At 38.3% G+C, this 22236-nt stretch overlaps 1 protein-coding gene across 1 annotated transcript in view; it reads left to right on the top strand.

Moving 5' to 3' along the window:
• The first annotated feature begins 503 nt into the window (after positions 1-503).
• The window catches only part of LOC128687630 (probable ribosome biogenesis protein RLP24), a 40560-nt gene continuing 18827 nt past the window's right edge, over positions 504-22236 (top strand). The window contains exon 1 of the mRNA XM_053775181.2: positions 504-662. Within this exon, the coding sequence (XP_053631156.1) occupies positions 582-662 (81 nt within the window). The 5' untranslated portion in view covers positions 504-581. The remainder of the gene's footprint in view (positions 663-22236) is intronic.

Genomic DNA, 22236 nt, shown 5'->3' with positions numbered 1-22236 from the left:
GTTGTGGATAAGTGGAACAAACTCCCAAGTACAGTTATTGAGGCTAAAACGTTGTGTAGTTTTAAAAATAGGTTAGATAAATACATGAGTGGGTGTGGGTGGGTGTGAGTTGGACCTGATTAGCTTGTGCTACTAGGTCAGTTGCCGTGTTCCTTCCTTAAGTGAATGTGACCTGACCTGACTAGGTTGGGGCACTGGCTTAAGCCTGTAGGAGATTTGGACCTGCCTCGTATGGGCCAGTAGGCCTGCTGCAATGTTCCTTCTTTCTTATGTTCTTATGTTCTTGTGTTCCATGATGTTGCAGTGTCTGGCAAGTTGTATATGAATGGTATATAACATCGACAAGATGAAAATTAGACACATGTGCAACATCTGGGTATCTTTATTGTAGACGTTTCGGTGGTAGTGTTAACTTCCTATATGGTCGCTGGTAGTGTTAACTTCCTATATGGTAGCTGGTAGTGTTAACTTCAAAATGGTCGCTGGTATTGGTAACTTCCTGAACGGTCGCTAATAGTGTTAACTTCCTCCACGCTAGAGTCTCGTGCACGGTGCAACACAACAGTTAACACTGTAACACAATGCGTATAGAAAGGTGTTACTTTTGTTCCAGTAGAGTGTACCCCGGCCATGGTATGCAGTTTGTGAGGAATGATTCCAAGGTGAGTGGTGGTGTATGTGTAAGTTGTAATGCACGTGGCCTGGCCTGTGCTCTTGATCCAGGAATATACTACTGACTAACGTGGTCATGTAATTTTTGCACAAGTAGAAGAAAATTAAGATATTGTTTACATTATCCTTGAGTGTTAATAACCCACGAAAGCCAGTCATTGTTGGTCTTATGTCCATTGGAGGTCCCGTGACCTTCGCCCAGGATGCAACCCCAATAAAAATAAGTTGTCTTTTAAGTAAGTTTATTTAGGTACAGGTACACATATGTACAATAATCATACATAGTGTAAATTACCTAGGATAACTAAAAAAATGTCACTGTGACATCCTAGGTAATTTATAGTGTTACTGTGTGTGTCCGACTAAACCTTTACAAAAATTCAATGTATGTCAAAGGCCCTAAAATCTGGAATACCCTACCTGAGAACTCTAGAACTGCAGACACATTTATCACCTTCAAAACTACCATTAAAAAACATCTTATCTCCCTGATACACCCCGTCAACTAACTACACGAATACCACCTGGTGGTTCACACTTACACTCACTGACTCATTTGACCATAAACAGAAATATTAATCTCAATCTTAAAATAATGAATCCTGTGATACTCCAATACTGAAACTATGTACTGTGCCAAAACAAAAGCATTCACATTGCTAAACTCACAAACTAGTATTTAGTCACTTAGCCATAATACCAACTTACCTCATAATTTGTAATATTTTACAATTAAGAATAAAACTAAGTATGCCCGAAATGCCTAGCCATGCTAAGCGTTCTAGTGGTACACTCTGTAATCACTATTTTACTACATGTAAACCACACAATATCCAAATTTCTGTAAACTCAGCATTGTAATCCTTATAGAGAATAAACTTTGAACATTAAAATGGTATAAAATACCGACAGGTTGTTAGGTAAGACACATATGCAACAGTTAGGTATCTTTATTATGAAACGTTTCGCCTACACAGTAGGCTTCTTCAGTCGAGTACAGAAAAGTTGATAGAAGCAGAAGATACTTGAAGACGATGTAACCAGTCCATCACCCTTAAAGTTTTGAGGTGGTCAGTCCACCTCAAAACTTTAAGGGTGATGGACTGGTTACATCGTCTTCAAGTATCTTCTGCTTCTATCAACTTTTCTGTACTCGACTGAAGAAGCCTACTGTGTAGGCGAAACGTTTCATAATAAAGATACCTAACTGTTGCATATGTGTCTTACCTAACAATAAACTTTGAATTTGAATTTGAATTTGAATTTGAGGCCTGGTCTCAGACTGGTCCGAGGGGGCATTGACCCCCTAAACTCTCTCCAGGTAATATGAACCTGTAAGCTTATTCAAGTTTATTCAGGTACAGGTACACATAAATACAGTTACATAATTTGTCATACTTTGCAGCATATGTGTTGATTACCTAAGATAACCCAAAAAAGTCAGTGACCTATTTCCACTGGGGTTCTTTGACCCCTACAAGTCTTCTAATACCCAGGTACCTACTGTCTGCTAGGTGAACAGCAACACAGGCATAAGGAAACATGACTGTCGTTTCCACTCATACCAGGATTAAACCTAGGTCCTTCAGCTGTGAGCTGAATTAGAATTGTAATAGGCCTAATGGCCCTTACTAGGAAAGTCTTACCTTCACTCATCCATTTACACTCCAGCATTTAACTGACTGATGTTTATATCGACCCAAATATTTCACATAAATGAGACTGTGTGGCAATTTGTTCCTCTTGTCTATAATCATGCTTTTTATTTATTTATTTATTTATTACCAATTTGAGCACACATACAGAGGTACAAAAAAATACAGGGAAGTAGCATCATTAAAGCGAGAACATTTGTTGGTTTTGAAAATAAGTTGGACAGGTGAATGTTGCTCCTCGGCATATTTTGATGATAAATTATAGTTTCAGATATCCATAAGAGGGTTCTGCCTTGGGGTATATGTTGTGTAGTTGGGACAACCCAACATTACCCAGTGTAAGAACCGAAATCATTTTGTTATCAGCAGAGGTGGAAATGTATTTTTTGTATTTTCTTACATAGGCTGTTTGAAAAGCTTATTGCCTGACTCGGTACTAACCATGGATTGGCTTTGATGTGGCATTTGAGCCAAAATTAAGCTATTATTTTTCTGAAATCTCTCAAAATAACAATTTTCACAAAAAATACCTACTTGTTTGATGTTTAAGATAGCACATAGTACTTAGAAAATGTTGCGCCTGAGTTCTGCCGAGGATCAGCCTTCAATTATAGTCCTATTCTTGTTTTCTGTTGCCAAACCTGTACTTTTTTTTATTAATTTTCCTAAATCTTAATTAATCTAACCTGAATAAATTATTTTACATTCTCTCTTCATAAATGTAAGTGATCTCATAACTGTTCCGAAGTTACTGATCGGCCAGAAGTCTTCGATACTTTCCTGCTTGGAAAAGGTTCTTCCATGTACATAAATTAAACTTTTGGTAAGCATTAACCTAACCTAAACCTAAATTATGCTGGTGGCTTATATTTAAGCAAGTAACTGAGACTGTTGCCTGGATAACTTGCTGAAGTTTGCGATTTGAAAAGTCCGTCATCTTTGCTGAAACAGTCGTAATTGCAAAATTAACTGCATGCTAGCTGTTTTAAATATCAAGATAAATATTACACATGAAAAGAAAAGATGAAGGAAAATTCCTGAACATGATATGGGACAACAAAATAAAATTTAATACATACATCTTAACATGACAACAAAGACTATTAACCCCCAGGGGATTAGAACATGAAAACAAGAAAGGAGCACCACAGCAGGCCTTCTGGTCAATGCTGGGCACATCCAACTCGCACCCATCCACACATACTCGTGTACTTATTTAACCTATTTTTAAAGCTACAAAAGGTTTTCACTTCAGTGATGATACCTAGGAGTTTGTTCCACTCATCCACAACTTTATTACCAAACCAATGCATTCCTATGACTTTTCTAAGGTTTTCCAACTTGAAACCCATTGCTGCAAGTCCTCTCTTGGTTATATATTTTAAGCACATTATATATTTATTCCTGTTTTCCATTTATTACCTCAATTGTATACCACCCTAATTCTATGCCCTTCTAGAATGCAGATTCAGTGCTCTGTCCTTGTAGGAAAGATTTACCAGTACATTTATGTCTATTCTGTAATATGGAGACCAGAACTGTGTAGCATAATCTAAATGAGGCCTTACCAAGGATATATAAAGTTGAAGCATAACCTAAGGACTCGATTACAGTGAAACCCCGAGTTTCGAATGCATCGACTATTGAACGCTTTGAGTTTCGAACGCTTTTTTCGCACCAATTTTGTCCCGAGTATCGAACGTGCCCTGTGTTTCAAACCGCATACCAGGCCTGTCCGCCTGCCTCGTGCAGGCGTCGTGAGTCAGTATAGCTTTGTTTCTCGAGTGAACATTAAATTACATGTACTGTATATACTAGGCATTTAAAGTGCCCTAGAGTGATAAAATGCATATGTACAGTATACACTCATTATTACCTTAAAATATTTGTAGTCTTAATGGTCTTAATATAGGGTGCAAGGTGAATAGTAAGGTAGGTAAATATCAAAGTGTGGTAGGTATGTAACCCCCATGTTCACGAGTTTTGTAAGCAAACCAGTTGTTGTTGATGCCAGCCTGGACATGAATGGTTTTTATTCACTTCATCGAGCCAACTGGAAAAACATCTCATAGTTATGTTAATTTGTGTGTTTATATGTTATGTAGCATGTTTATTATATAATTTTGAAAAAAATATCATAAATGGATTAAGCAGAATGTCAGTATTAACATTTTATACGACTATGTGCCTCAGAGTGATTATTATTATTATTATTAACCCTTTCAGGGTCAACAGGCCCTCCCCCAGACTCGTTCTCAGGGTCGAGAAGTTTAAAAAAAAAAAAACTTTTTCATCGCCAACTGCCGGTCACCCGGTATTTTCTAATTTTCTTTTTTTTTTTTGTACTTTTTTCTGTTATTTAAAAAAAAAATTTTTTCAAGTAACTTTTATGGCCTGTGAGACCAATATGAGCACTACTTTGTAAGTTTTTTTTTTCTCTCTTTATTTACTACACAATAACTGCACAAACACTGTCGTCACTACGTTGTTTACAAAACTTTTTTACACAAACGAACGATATAAAATGTTGTTTATTACTATTTTTCTATATTTTATATACACATAGTCACAGAACAATACACGACAAATTGATACACAGATACACACAGCGGCAGCAGCGACCTCCAAGCTCCGTACTTTTCTCCAACTATCAGAGCTACCAATGCTCCTATGATGACCTAGTTACAAGCAAAACTGCACTACCCAACGTAGCACCCAGAATGACCAAAGATTACCAACAGTGAAACTTACAAATCGAAAATAATAGAGATCAAAGGAAGACTGCCCACAAACCGAAAGCAACACCCTGCTGCCAGCCGAACAACGTAACCCTAAACTTTGTATAACTACAACTTCTTCTTAACTACAACAATTCCTGTAGTATTATGAGGCGCAATCTAAGAGGAAACAGCACCAAGGCCAGCAAGAAAACACCGAAAAATCAACTATTCAACAAGTGTAGCCAGGAGGACGCCGGCCCAGCAACCACCCCTCTCACCACCACTCAAGGCGACACCACAACAATAACAACAAACATGGCTGCCACCAGCCCATCCTCCCCTCTCTTCCCCGGATTCAACCTACCAAGTAGTCTCTCAGGTATGACCAACGATCCAGATACCCTAAAGACATGCATCTCCAACTTAGTTATTGAAAATATGAATCTTCGAGAGACACTAACAAAACAAGACACCAGGATGACACAACTCGAGAACAAAATCCTCAGTCTTGAACAAAAGTTATCAACACCAGGAATGACTAACTGTGACAAGACCATCCAAACAGTCATAGATAGCCATACCCAACAAATAATATCTCTTAATACAAAGGTTGAAGAAGCAGTAAAAGAATGGAAGAACAACTTAGATAACCAGTTCAGTGACTACTTTGCTCTCCAAGAAGATAAAACTGAACAAGATAAACTATCAGACGCAGTAATAGTTAACAGTCCACTTTTTCCCAGTGATATGAACCAAACAAACAGTAAAGAAATTACTCTGCAGATCATAAAGGACCAAACAAAAGTTACAGTACCAGAGTCAGAAATAAAAGAAGCCAGGTTACTAGGATCCCATGGTAGAAAAAGTGTTATGCTTAGATTCCACTCACATGACAGGAAAAAAGACTTAATTATTGCATCTATTAAAGTAAAGAAAGAGGTATACATAAACGAGTGTCTTACCAAAAAACGTCAGAACCTCCTGTATAGAGTCAGAAAACTTAAGCGGGAGAATAATGACACAATACACCAATGCTTCACACGGGATGGGAAAATTCTAGTTAGGAAAACAAATGTAGGTCAACTGTACACAATCACGAACGAGAATGATCTATCACGATTTCTCAGGGATACTAATCTTACAGAGAATAACTAAACAATGTCCAACCTAAAAGCCTACGTAGTGTAGTGTATGTTTTGGTCCATTATTGTTCAAATTTCATTGTACAATCTCTTAGTAATTAAATAATCAACTACCTCATTTTGTGATTTTACTAGTAAGCATAAGTCACCTTATGTAATTTTCTTATTTACTATTGTTTGCTTAAACATTAGCTAAATTGATACTTTCTCTGTCCATATTACTACCTCATATTTTTTTAAATACTATCAATTCATATTACTTACTAAAATTAATAATTACCATTTTTACTATAATTTCAATTTACTCTTAACATTTTTGACATTTAATAACCATTACTTGTCTAATTACCTTTATCTGTTTTAATACCACATTTACTATCTTAGAGTACTCTTAATTACCTTGTACTGCCAAATAACCTCAAGTATAACTACCAGTGCAATATTGAATGAAATAAACATTACTTTTTCATTTTTTTGTAATCATTATTACTTACTAAAATTTTATTAAACACCATATTTACTACCAGTCAATTTTACTTTTGTACATTAAACATTATTTTATACTTCCCATAACATTTTGTTGCCAAATTTTCAAGTTTATATATTCAACTCCAACCTTTATATTATCCTTTGTACCTGTGTACCTGTCTACCATCTTACTGTCATATTATAACCAAGACATTACCATTGTTATTTTTTACTATTATTCTTTTGGTACTTTAATTGTGAATTTTATTTTGTCAATTTAAATCTAGTTATACTCTTGATCTTGTCAACAACATATACCAGATTCTAGGTTAATTGCAAGTACCATTTCAATTTGTATTTTTATATTTTAAATTTATATTGTAAGTCCTACTCTAAGATTGTTTTCATATCTTAGTGACTATATTGTGTGTGCAATTAGTGTATATTTCAATTATATTATTGTTCAAGGCCCTTAACCCTTTGAGGGTTTTGGTCGTACTAGTACGTCTTACGCATAGGGGTTTTTGACGTACTAGTACGCATAAATTCTAGCGGCCTCAAATCTAGTGGGAGAAAGCTGGTAGGCCTTCATATGAAAGAATGGGTCTATGTGGTCAGTGTGCACAGTCTAAAAAAAATCTTGCAGCACACAGTGCATAATGAGAAAAAAAAAACTTTGACCATTTTTTTGGAATAAATCAGCGACTTTGCAGTGTATTTTCGTATGGTATTTATTGTTGTATTCTAGTTTTCTTGGTCTCATTTTATAGAATGGAAGACATATTACAGAAATTGAGATGATTTTGACTGGTTTTACAATGAAAGGTGCCTTGAAATTGAACTCAAAGTAGCAGAAATGTTCGATTTTTACCAAACTTCAAAAGTAAACAAATCGTGCCAAGCGTGCAATACACGTCAACTGGCGAGTCTAATATTCTTTCACAAGTGCACCAATAATATTTATACCATTTTTTACACTAATGCAGTAGTCTGCATAACAGTAAATCTTATATTTTTTGTGAGAATAAAAATTCAAAGTGGAAAGCAAAAGAATATAAGAGGGGCCTTGAGACGTGACTAATGACTAGAGGAAATGTCATTTTAGTGCCAGGAATGTCTTTCTTGTTTATTCTGGACCCTATTCGGAAATTGGCATCTTTTGAAATTTGTGTGAAATTGGCAAAATTGCTAAATTCTGACCACTGTACTGGATAGTTGAATTTCATAAATGGGTGGTTTCTTGCACCCATTCGATAGAAAAAATGGAGTTCTAGCGAAATATTCATGTTTTTTGTCGACTAGTACAGTGAAATTGGCCGAAAATGGGGCTCAAAGTGGGCAGAATCGCTGATGCGTAAACATCGCCGAGACCGCTAACTTTGCGAGAGCATAATTCCGTAAGTTTTCTATCAAATTTCAAACTTTTGGTGTCTTTATGATCGGGAAAAGATTCTCTATCTTTTCATAAGAGAATTTTTTTTTTTTTTTTTTTAAATTTGGCCGACCCTGAGAACGAGTTTCGGAGAGGGCCTGTCGACCCTCAAAGGGTTAACTATCATTTGCTAACTAGTACCAACTACCTCATATTTTTTTTTTTTTTCTACTTTTTTTATTCTTTTGCTACCTTAACTTGTATATTTTATCTGTCAATTTAAATCTAGTTATACTCTAATTCTTGTAAACAACTTATATAACACCTTAGTGCAATTACAACTGAGAGTCTTGTGCCTTTTTTATATCATTAGATTAAACTCAGTTGTACTATAGCTCATTCTAGCTCAATACATAGTCAGTACCAAAGTCATTATATTAGACCATAGTGTAATTACTAGTGAGAGCCTGGTGCTATTTTTAATTTGTATTTTTATATTATTAGATTAAACCTAGTTGTACTATTGCTCACTCTAGGTCAATACATAGACTATACCAAAGTCATTACATTAGACCTTAGTGCAATTACAAGTGAGAGTCTTGTGCTATTTTTAATTTGTATTTTTATATTATTAGTTTATACCTAGTTGTACTTTAGCTCATTCCAGTACATCACATAGACAACACCAACTACATTATGTGTATTAGTGACTATACTCTACATGACCAAAATGCTATAGCTATATACTTGTCCAAACTTCCCACCACTACGGATATCAGTACTAAAACTCAACACACAACTCAGGATGTAAATAACCATAATTTAAACCTAGAAGATGATTGATCACGTTGACCCTGATCTAAACCTACATAATCTGACACACAATCAAAACCTATTGGAAAGTAACTGCCTTTACTACACAGCATCACAAGCCAGCACTATCCTAAACAATGATAAAAGTCTATCAGTACTTAACTACAACATCAGGTCCTTAAGCAAACACTATGATGACCTCCTGGCACTCCTTGAATCACTAAGACACCCTTCTCCTGCATTATTCTTACTGAGACCTGGCTTAAACAGGACACAATAGATATCTACCCTCTACCAGGATACACAGCAATCCACAACTGCAGACCATACCAAGTTGGGGGTGGTATTGCAATCTATTACTCTAACCAATTATCTTGTATCAGCACCAATTGCTTTAGTGATGAATATGGAGAATACATTTTTGCTAATTTTACTGTAAAAAACCTTAAGACGCCTATAACAATCGGTGCCATTTACCGGATACCCCACACAAACATCCCAAACTTCAGTGAGAAATTAAAGGCACGAATAACAAACAGACAAATGAATAAGCACCACCTTCTCTTAGCTGGAGACTTCAACATCAACCTTGGCCTACTAGATGATCAGCCTGTAACTGATTTCATCAACAATATAAACAACACACTTCTCATACCAACAATAACTAAACCAACCAGGCTCACTGAAACAAGTGCAACCATAATAGACCACATATGGACCAATATACTAGCCCCCCTTAAATCGGGGATAATCACAGATAGCACTACAGACCACTACCCTACCTTCCTCTTGACAAACATTAGTAAACCACCACTTGAATACAACAAAGTCTCGTTTAGACTCCATGATGAGGCCTCAATAAGGAAGTTCACAGCTGACCTAGAGACTGTTGACTGGCCTACAGAATTCTCCAAGGCCAGTGGTATTGACGACTGGACAGACATTTTTCTTAACAAACTACTTAGACTATACAACAAACATTGTCCTATAAAAACGAAACAGATCACAAACAAACGGCTTGGTTGCCCATGGCTAACCAGCACCATTCTGAAATCCATTGATAAGAAACACCAATATGAAAAGCAATATAGACAGGGCTTAATACACAAAGATATTCTTAAACACTATTCATCAGTCCTCACCAAAGTAATAAAGAAAGCCAAACAACTATACTACTACAGTAGATTCACTGACACAAGAGGAGATATAAAAAAGACCTGGAAAACACTCTCTCAGATTCTAGGGACCCACAAACTGGAAAAAAACAAGAATATTGTCCTAACTAAACCTAATGAAACACCACTGCAACCCACCGACACAGCTAACAAGATTAACAACTTCTTCTCAACCATAGGTTCTAATCTCGCCAATAAAACCCCACGTACCAATGCCCATGCCGGGGACTACCTAGATGGGAATTTCCCAAATTCCTTCTATCTTGCTCCAACTGAGCCCACGGAAGTCACCGAGATTATAAAGCCACTTAAAAATAACTCAGGGAATCTGTCTCATGTCCCACCGTTATTGTACAAGAGAGTGGCCCATGTCCTCTCGCATACTATCTCATTGCTTTTTAACAAGTCACTAGAAGCTAGCACCTTCCCGAAACTACTCAAGACGGCAAGGGTTACACCAATACATAAAGGTGGTGACCCTACAGATTTAAACAACTATAGGCCAGTATCAAACTTACCATTGCTATCCAAAATCTTTGAGAAACTCGTGCACAGGAGACTATATTCATTTATAATGTCACAAAACATACTCAACCCCTGCCAATTTGGATTCAGGAAAAATAAAAGCACTAACGATGCAATTATAAAAATGCTAGGTCTGCTTTACACAGCATTGGAAAATAAGAAATATCCACTAGGAATTTTTATTGACCTAAGAAAAGCTTTTGACACAGTAGACCACGGCATCCTACTCCACAAACTTGACCATTATGGTATAAGAGGCCATGTGCTTGCATATTTCAAATCTTACCTTACTAATAGGTATCAGTATGTCACCATTAAAGACACAGCATCAACAACACAGCCACTTGATACTGGAGTTCCGCAGGGAAGTGTCCTTGGTCCCCTGCTCTTCCTCATATACATCAATGATCTTCCAAACGTATCTCGACACCTGAACCCCATTCTCTTTGCTGACGACAAGACTTATGTCATCTCTCACCCTAATCTTGCAACCCTCAACACCATTGTTAATGAGGAGCTGATCAAAATATCGACTTGGATGACAGCCAATAAACTTACGCTTAACGTTGACAAAACCTACTACATTATGTTTGGTAGCAGAGCAGGAGATGCGCAAATTAACATTAAGATCGACAACACACTAATTGCCAGGCATAATGAGGGCAAATTCCTAGGCCTATACCTCGACAACAACCTGAACTTCAGCACCCATATCCAACACATAACCAAAAAAGTATCCAAAACGGTTGGGATCCTCTCCAAGATACGATACTACGTGCCGCAAACTGCCCTTCTCACACTATACCATTCACTTATATATCCATACCTCACCTATGCTATCTGTGCTTGGGGTTCAACTGCAGCAACACACCTAAAGCCAATAATAACCCAACAAAAAGCCGCAGTAAGAATAATCACTAAATCCCACCCCTGGCAACACACCCCCCCACTCTTCATAGATCTAAACTTACTCCCTGTTCAGTACATCCACACTTACTACTGTGCAATCTACATCTACAGGACCTTAAATTCCAATATTAACCTTGACCTAAAACACTTTCTTGATAGTTGTGACAGAACCCACAGGCACAACACCAGACACAAACATCTCTATGACATTCCCCGTGTCCAACTAAACCTTTACAAAAATTCAATGTATGTCAAAGGCCCTAAAATCTGGAACACCCTACCTGAAAATTCCAAAACTGCAGACACATTCATCACCTTCAAAACTACCATCAGAAAACATCTTATCTCCCTGATACACCCTGTCAACTAATAATACGAATACCACCTGGTGGTTCACACTTACACTCACTCACCCATTTGACCATAAACAGAAATATCAATCTCAATCTCAAAATAATGAATCTTCACTAGTCATAAGTTGGCCTGTGATACTCCAATACTGAAACTATGTATAGTGCCAAAACAAAAGCATTCACATTGCTAAACTCACAACTAGTATTTAGTCACTTAGCCATAATACCAACTTACCTCATAATTTTGTAACATTTTAAACCTAAGATTTAATATAAGTCTGCCCGAAATGCCTAGCTGTGCTAGGCGTTCTAGTGGTACACTCTGTAATTATTATTTTACTACATGTAAACCACACAATAACCAAATTCTGTAAACTCAACATTGTAATACTTATAGAGAATAAACTTTGAATTGAGTCACCGTGCAGCCGCCGTGGAGAGAAGACGTCGTCGTTCCTGCTCTTCAGTTTTTTTTTTTTTTTTTTTTATCACACTGGCTGATTCCCACCAAGGCAGGGTGGCCCGAAAAAGAAAAACTTTCACCATCATTCACTCCATCACTGTCTTGCCAGAAGGGTGCTTTACACTACAGCTTTTAAACTGCAACATTAACACCCCTCCTTCAGAGTGCAGACACTGTACTTCCCATCTCCAGGACTCAAGTCTGGCCTGCCGGTTTCCCTGAACCCCTTCATAAATGTTACTTTGCTCACACTCCAACAGCACGTCAAGTATTAAAAACCATTCAGTTATCCTGAGTAATTCTCGATCAGAGCAACTCTGAACATTGTTACTCAAGATTTTTCTTGGGTTATCCTGAGTTGTTCTCGGCCAGAGCTGAGAGGAAACTTGCTTGCAGTCACTTCGAGCCCCATCCCATCAAGAGGGTAAGGCGGTGACTTGCTTGCTTGTTCACCCCTCTCTTCCCCATCCCCCCATCCTCCCCTCACCCAAACATCTACACTGGCCCACACACTAACACACTATACTTACATTGCTATCCTTCTGACTTTCCTATCTTCTTTTTCGGCAACTTCGCCTTTGGTGAGTTAGCACAAGGCATTTTGACCATCCGGTAGCCCGTGTGGTTTTTTTTAAATCCAGCCGATCTTTGCCTTGGGCCCTTTCCCCCTCACCACTTGAGGGTAGGCTATCTTAGGGGCTGACCTTCATAAGTCAGCTGAAATAGGATGTCAGGACTAACACTAAGGAAAGACCTTTTTTGTTAAAGCAACTTCTGTGCCAGATGTACCTTCCTGGACATCATGGCACGAATAAGAGTATAATTACGATTTGATGACAAAAGTCGAAGAAAGAAATTCTAGAATTTATTTGTTCGAATTCAACTGTTGCTCCAGTGGATGTTTTTCAAACCCACGCTGGGGCAGTACTTCTCCTCTCTTCTGAAGAAGAGTTACTTCAACTGCTTGAGCAGGATGTTCTGGACAAATTGAAAACTTTTGGTATCAACCCAATGGCACCTGTGTTTGTTGCCAGAATTAACAGTTTCATGAGAGAGAGCACAGTGAATGAACTTGTTGATGACTTTAATTGGGAGTATTCTGAATTTAAGGCTGTCCAAGCATATAAATTCTCTAAACCTGGCAACAACCAGGTAACATTAAAGTTAATACTTGAGACACCTGAAGCAGCCAAACTAGTGTGTCAAAATGGCTTCAAATGTTTTGGCACAAGATGTACACCTGACCAAATCTCTCTTGAACGGTTTGTCAGTGTTACACAATATTTTAAATGTTACGCATTTGGTCATACCACCAACAAATGCAGTACCCAAGCACTGATTTGCAGCATATGCTCTGGTCAACATTCTTTTAAAGATTGTCATAACAAAACTAAGCCCAAATGTGTCCTCTGCAATGGAAAACACCATGCTGTTTCTGCTATCTGTCCTGAGAGGAAAAAGGTAATGCAGAAAATTCTAGAAGCCAAGAAACTATCCAATTCTTCGAAGACCACTCCCCAGGCACCTCCAACAATGTCTCAAACTTCCTTCCCAGCTTTGCCTGGATCTAGTGGGACTCCTCAGGTCTCTTCCACCGGTTCCAATGTTTGGAATTCTGCCCCTCTTGGAGTGCCCCAATCTAACCCTCATCTACAACATACACAAACGCAACAACAAGGTTCAGCCTCACCTCCCATGTCTCAGGTATCCTCAGCCAGGAATATGACGAGAGCTCAACTAACGTATATGATGGCCGAGGACATAGCAGGTGGTAACATCAACTCTGCTCTAATATTTTCAGTGATTTGTTAATGGCTAATGGGATCACTCCCATTACTATCCCAGATAATGTTTAGGTTATTATGGCCCAGCCCTCTCAAAACAAGAAATATGTGCCCTACTCTACTTCTACAAATAAGCCCTAATTCATCCCTTGTTCAGGGATCACCCGCCTATTGGTGCTTACTCTTCCGTTATTGCAGCTGATCCTGTTGAACAGGAACTTTCCCAGGGTAATTCACCTGGCCTACCAAATTTTCTCTTGGAGCCTCCACAGTCTCCCATTAACTCTCACGAGCCTCTGCTTCCTGAAACTGGGAATATCACACCTCAGTTTTCTGATGATGATGACTAATGATTCTGTTAATATTACCAACTCTAGTGAGGATGGTGACATTTTTAGTACACAAGCAACTACTCAGAATTTCCCTCCTCCCCTTGACGAGTCCAGCAGGGATAGTGTGTATACCAAACATGAATTTACTTGCAGACGTTCAGACCGCAGTACACGTGCGAAGTGCAAGAAATAATGGGGATTACAATTTTCCAACTTAATATTCAACATTTCTTTAATAACCGTTACCTCCTTGAAGTTGAACTACATAATTACAATTCTGATGTTATACTCTTGAATGAGACAGCTGTGGGAGTTGATCAACATATTAAATTACGTGGTTACTCTACTGTGGAGAAATCAAGAGGACCCTATAGTGGCATAGCCATCTTAGTTAAATTAGGCTATGCATTTAGAAATATTCATGTTGATGAAGATAACATTCTTGCAATCGAACTGACGACGTCTCATGGCCAACTATTGATAGGAACTGGATATTTTCCCCCAAGACAACCATATATAGAGTCAATTCCTCTACATAGGATATTAAGCAGAAATATTCCAACAATTCTAGTGGGAGATTTTAATGCTCATCACCCTGCCCTCTTTAACTGTGGAGCTGGTAATCCACTGGGTGACTTGAAAGGAAAACAACTATTTAATATCATGACAGCCAGAAACTTGTCATTTCAGGGCCCATTCTTTAAATCGTATATTGGTCCTCATCCAGGGACACCAGATATAGTCCTGACAAACAGAGACTGTGACCTCTTTCATTGTCGTATCTCTCCTGGTGGAAACTTAGGATCTGACCACATCCCTGTTATAATACAACTACAAACTTCTCCATTTAGAATACCTGTACCTCCTAAACCCAACCTTAACACCCTAGGATTTGACCCCTTCAGGGCATTTCTGGGTGAAGATGAGATTGTGTCATTGGAAAATCTACCTTCCACTGCAATTGACGACGCAATCAGGTTCCTTCACAATCGAATAATTGATGCTACTAATGCAACTTGCCAATTAGCTTCCACAAAGATCTACCAACAATATAAACCTACGAGGGAAATTAGAGACGGTATGAGAAATTATCAAACAGAATGTCAAAGGCATCTTCAAACGCGGCAACCACAAGTAGTTACATTGTATAGAATGAGGCAAGAATTAATTAACATGATTAGTCATCACAAACGTGACTTATGGAAATTGCTAGTTCTGAAAGCTAATCAGTATAAACGAGAGCCTGCAAAATTTTGGAGTAAGATTCGGCAACTTTTAGGTGCAAAACACAAGGCACCTACCTACCTAATTCATTCCTACACTGATGATGATGAAGAGGTCGAGATTAAACTTGATGATCCTCAGGACCAGGCTAATTTGATGGGTGATGTATGGGAGAAAATTCTCTCCACAATAACAGTCGTCGATTTAATAATAATCACTATCAGTTGGTCAATGAATGGAGCGATGAGAACTTAGCTGATCTACAATCACTACCTTCCATCAATACATCAACTCTTGAAGAGGCCCACCTGCTTACTAGACCTATCACACTACTTGAGATGAGTCAAGTTATTGGAGGAATGCGAAATAGAGCCCCAGGTCTCTCTGGAATAACAATGAAACAAATAAAGTTCCTACCCAGAAATTGTAAACTGTCTTTGGTTAATATCTTTAATGCCATCTTAGCCTCCGGACATTTTCCAGTGGTTTTTAAGACTGCTAGGATGATCTTTCTTGCTAAACCCAATAAAGACATCCATCAACCAGAAAACTATAGACCTATATCCTTACTTGAAGTCACTGGGAAAGTTCTTGAAAGGATGATTTCCAACAGACTGAACTACTATATGGAGTTTAACCACCTTTTTACTGAAAAACAGTTTGGCTTTAGGACACAGAGGTACCCATCATGCAATAAATATTATTTTTGATACTGTAACGAGTCTGAAACATCAGGGCAATCTTGCCCTAATTGCCACCAGAGATGTTCATAAAGCTTTTGATAGCTTATGGCATGATGGTCTTATATACAAACTTATTGACCTACCTGACCATAACTGGACATTTCTCAGATTTATATATAACTTCTTAACTCAAAGAAAAATCATTCCTACCTTTCATGGCAAGTCCACAAGGTCTTAGTCCAATTCTATTCAATATTTATGTGAATGATCTTCCTCAACCAGAGTTTAATGATACAATTATAACGCAAATTGCAGATGATGTTACCCATGTCGTCTCGTCAACTCCTGTAACAGGAAAATACAAATATGAAAGTCATAGAAAAAATGAATATTGAACTTCGTCGAACATCCAAATGAGAAAAGAAATGGAGAATTACGACTAACCCTGACAAAGTCCTGGTTAGCACGATAGGATGTTTTGCATCAACCATCGAAGATAAGGGGAGTATCTCCATCAGAGGTACACCTGTAGCCATTAGAAATCCTAACAAGATCTTGGGATATGAAATAGACAGGCTGCTCCACTCAACATCTCACGTCAATAAAAAGATCAACATAGCCAAAGCTGGTCTTAGCAGTCTCTCTAGATTTAATCAAGCCCCTTCACATGTCAAAAAACATCTGTATAAAATGATGATAAGACCAATACTCGAATACCCATGTGTCCCAATGTCGTTAACAACAAAGACCAACATGCTAAAGTTGCAACGGGTCCAGAATAGAGCTCTCCGCTTTATTACGGGTACCAGGAGGAGAGACAGAGTCAAAATGACAGATTTACATGTACAACAGGATATTACTGCCTTAACCCTTTCAGGGTCCAAGGCCCAAATCTGGAGTCACGCACCAGTGTCCAAGAATTTTAAAAAAAAAAATTTGTTATTTTTTCTTATGAAATCGTAGAGAATCTTTTTGTGAAGGTAATAAAACAAAAAGTACGGAATTTGGTGGAAAATTGACGAAATTATGCTCTCGCGAATTTTGATGTGTCAGCGATATTTACGAATCGGCGATTTTGCCGACTTTGACTCCCATTTTAGGCCAATTACATTATTCCAATCAACCAAATTCTTAACTATTTCACTAGTATTACTTCTATTCTATCGATTGAGCACAAGAAATCGCCAAGTCAACTGTTTCAACTACAAAATAAAGTGATCGGAAATTGTTAATTTGGCCAATTTAACACAAAGTTCAAAATATTCCAATTTCAAAATAGGGTCCAGAATGAACAATGTAGGCATTCCTGGCACTAAACTAACATTTCCTCTGTTCATTAGTTATGTTTTGAGGCTTTACAAATAAATTCCATTTTGATTTTTTATTCACATAATGAATTTTTATTCACACCAAAAAATAGAAGATTTACTGTTATGCAATACTGTAATAATTGTATAAATATCATCATCATATTTGTGAATGTATAATAGACCCACTAGCTGACGTGTATTAGACTTGTGAGGTCGTTTGTTTACTCTTGAATATCGGCAAAAATTTAACATTTCCGCTACTTTGAGCTCAGTTTCAAGCCATTTCCAATGCTAAAACCAATCAAAATCATCTCTATTTCTGTAATATGTCTTCCATTCTATCAAATGAGACCAAGAAATCGCAAATACAACTATAAAAAACATACGAAAAAACACTGCAAAGTTGCTGTTTTAATCGAAAAATCATGATTTCATTTTTTTTCTCTCATTATACACAGTGTGCTGCAGGATCTGTTTTATGTGGTGCACACATACCACATAGATGTATTCTCTCATATCTAGGCCCAAATGTACCACTCACAGTTTATCAGAGTGAGCTGAGCTCATGGCGTAGATCTACGGTTTGGACCCTGAACGTAAAGCCGTAGATCTACGGGACGGACCCTGAAAGGGTTAAATGTATGCCTTGATACGCTGAAGAAGAGACAACTCTATGCAGTGCAAGAACTCTACATACCAGATAGAGAATATCCTCTCCAAGTTGAAAGTACCACTGACTGTATCATTAATACTCCTCCTCACAGGACCCAAAGAATGACTCTCCCACAGAGGGTGCAACGCTTCATCCGCTTCATCCATAAAGACGATTACCATTGACCAATGATCTTGAGCAACCTCCCTGCAGATGAAAATGATTGGGTAACACCAGAACCCTTCTATGTCTACTAAGAAAATTATCGCCCCTAATTAGGGAGATATCTTGTATAACATTTCTACTTCTACATCTACTGTTATAAATATGCTACATTTACTATGGCGGGACACCACCTTGAAAGAAGCTAACTTCAAGTAATTCTTTACGAACTGTCCAGATTACCGCCTTGTCTTGTTGTTTAAATATTCGTTATGCAATCACAAAAAAAAAGCAATTGCAACTTGTATATATACTACCAATTCAGAGGCATGTACCTATATATCTGTTATATCTATGTGACTCTGATGGGTTAGTATTATACCCCTTCAAGAATTTTCTATTACAGTGGACCCCCGCATAACGATCACCTCCGAATGCGACCAATTATGTAAGTGTATTTATGTAAGTGTGTTTGTACGTGTATGTTTGGGGGTCTGAAATGGACTAATCTACTTCACAATATTCCTTATGGGAACAAATTCGGTCAGTACTGGCACCTGAACATACTTCTGGATTGAAAAAATATCGTTAACCGGGGGTCCACTGTATTTCACATACACTTTTTAAATTGCACCAAAGTGGTTGGGCCACTTACCTTTTATATCCTACCTCACTCCCCCTCCCACCCTTTTCCAATATTTCTACCCTTACCCATTCTTCTTCCTTACCCATCTTACCAAAGACTCTGGTCATAAGAATCGAAAGTCACAGAACATGTTTCTAGAAGTTCTGCAGCCTGTGGAACTCTTACAAACATGGTGTCATGCACAGTGGTGTTTTACACTCCTCACACAAAAACAAGTGTCTCTGTGTTGTTGTTGGCGTTTTTTTGTATGTGCACAGATGTAACGCCTCTTCTGAGTCTTTTTCTTGAAAGGAGTAGCAGGCAGTTGTATTAGGAAGTCATCACCATGCTTCAGATGAGAAGGTAGTTGTTGATAATTTAGTGGGCAGTTTTCTATTGCAGGTGTTGTTCCTTGGTACTTGAATACTATTTGTCTGATGAGACAGACAAAATTCGCCATATGGTGGTTTGTTTCTGGTCCTCATCTTATACATATTATAAGCATTGAGCATGGAAATGTCCAAAAGGTGGAAAAAGAGTTTTATGTACCACTTATGACTCTTGCGAACACAGTCAGCAAACCCAATCTGCATGTCACATTTGTCCACTGAATGCATATTGAAGGTGTAATCAGTCACAGCTGCTGGTTTTAGAATGGGTTCATTGGTCTCTCTATTCTGCCTTCCAGTGTTTGTCATTTCGTTAGGGTGAACTGATGACAACAGTGTGACATCTCGTTTGTCATGCCACTGAAATGCCATGATGTCATTGGCACCTCACCTCTACGAGTGCCAGCGTCAAACCTGGGCATATGCTTGCAATTTGCATGCACTGTGCCACACACATCTGCCATGTTCACCCACAAAAAATTGCTGAGTGAGGGGCTTGTGTACCAGTTATCAGTATATAATATATACCTCTTACCAAGATATGGTTCCATCATTGTTCTAACCACATCACCAGAAATGCCCAATAACTTCCTGGCATTTTGCAATGTATAACTTCCAGTGCACACAATAATATCCAATACAAGACCACTGTAGCAGTCACAAAGCACAAATAACTTTATACCACAGCATTTCCTCTTGCTTGGTATGTACTGCTTGAAAGAAAGTCTTCCTTTGAACAGAATCAAAGACTCGTCAATTACAAGCTTCCTGAAGGGATAAAAATGCGTACTGAATTTCTCTTTCAGGTACACAAACACATTCCTAATCTTATATAACCTGTCGTTTCTGTCAGGCCTGGTTTTGTCTGAGAAGAGAAGCATATGTAATAGCGCAAATCGATTCACTCGCATTATATCACTGAATCCTGGGGTTGCAATCAGGCGGTCTGTTGACCAGTATGATTTGACACTGTGCTTATACACATGTGGCATAAGCATTATTGTGGCAAAGAAAAGATACATCTCAGCCACAATTGTCTCCTTCCACTGGTGTAGACGTGATTTTGGTGAAAGTATTGTGTTTGCCATGGTGTAGTCGAAGTATGTGTTGCTTTCCCAGGGGTTCGTCAAAGAATAACTCAAAACATTCTAGCTCAGTGGCATTGTACAAGTGTACAAGATGGCCGTATTCCACTTTGAGTTTCATCAAAGTGATGGGGATTGGGAACAAAATTGCCTGCTTCATGCCAATCCCAGGTGCAGTCTGCTGGTGGGTACTGGATATTGACAGGTGGTTGTGGTTGTGGAGTTTGTGGAGGTTGTGGTTGTGGAGGCTGGTGTGGTGGGTGGGTGGGGGATGGTGGCCTTTGTTGTCGATCAGCTGAGGTAGCGGCGTGGATGGCAGCATAGCCCACTGCTGGTGCCTCACGGCTGGCACCACCACCATGCACATTTTCCATCCCAATTGCAACACTATCATCTTCATTTTCACTATCTTCATTTTCACGGGATGTACTCTGAGATGTACTCCTTCCCCTTGGAATAGCATATGGCACACTACCAGAGCGCATATACCGTTGTATATACTGACGCTTCACTGGAGAATATTCCACTTCACTATCGCTACTGGAACTGTTTTTAAGAGCTTGTAGTTCATATTCACTATCACTGTCATCACCATTGCTCACATCTGAGTCTGGGATATGGGAAAATAGGAGTTTCCTCTTTCATTCTGGTGCAACTGAACGTGAACAAGACGGCCCAGCAGCAGAGGTGGAAGGCTGAGGGTCGTCTGGGTTTTCCTCACTATTACCTTTATTATGGTCATTAGTTTCAGTCACAGTCTCATCAAAACCTTGAAACTCGTCTTCACTGGCACTTCCATCAGTATTAGAACTGTCACTAGGGAACAAAAGTGTCCCAATCTGCCGAGGAGTGAGGAGTTTATTACCACGAGGCATGGTGAACAAGGTCTACTAAAATGGTGTTCCCACAATGCATCACTGGGTCCCAGATTTTTTTTTCTACCGCTCACACTGACCCCACACACCTATTCTCTCACATCTAGGCCTACCAGCCTTTTCCCGCATGATTTAAAGGCGCTAGAATTTACAGATACTAGTACGTCAATAACCCTGGTGCGTAAGCTGTACTAGTATGTCAGAAACCCTGAAAGGGTTAATATGGCATCTTCATGACTAATAACACACTCCTAATGATTTTAATGTGTTCCTGCATGTCAGCACAGGTGCATGTTGTGGATTTTAAAGCCTATCTTCTGCAAGGTATGTAAATGGTGTACTTACACCATTTCATTTCTTCATTATGGTTTTCTTATGAAAAGTGATCTAATGCAGTTAGCATTACAAACTCCATTTTCTCTTATACTAACACGTCTGCAGGAGGAAAGAATAGGAAGATGTTTTCATTGCTGGAGCAAGAATGCCCGTGACTGCGTCCTCCCCCACCACCACATACATAATGACATACATATTTTATTCATTCTAGAGTGTATATCAGTTTTTTATGTTATTTATATTGTTTATTATGTCATATTAAAAGAATTGTGATAGATAAATAAGCCATAGAGTTGATAATAGTGTCATATTGAAGTACTATTTTGTCATGCCTCCTGACAGCAGGAATGAATTAATTGGATTTACATTATTTCTTATGGGAAATACTGCTTCGAGTTTTGAATGTTTCAACTTCAGAACTAGCTCCTGGAACGGATTAAGTTCGAAACTCGGGGTACCACTATTTATACTTCTTGATATGAAGCCAAGAATTCTACTAGCTTTATTATGAA

The sequence above is a fragment of the Cherax quadricarinatus genome, chromosome 11, assembly GCF_038502225.1.
Source record: "Cherax quadricarinatus isolate ZL_2023a chromosome 11, ASM3850222v1, whole genome shotgun sequence".
In the NCBI taxonomy this organism is placed as follows: Eukaryota; Metazoa; Arthropoda; class Malacostraca; order Decapoda; family Parastacidae; genus Cherax; species Cherax quadricarinatus.
The sequence above is the reverse complement of the archived record's forward strand: the minus strand, read 5'-3'. Positions and strand labels throughout refer to the sequence as shown.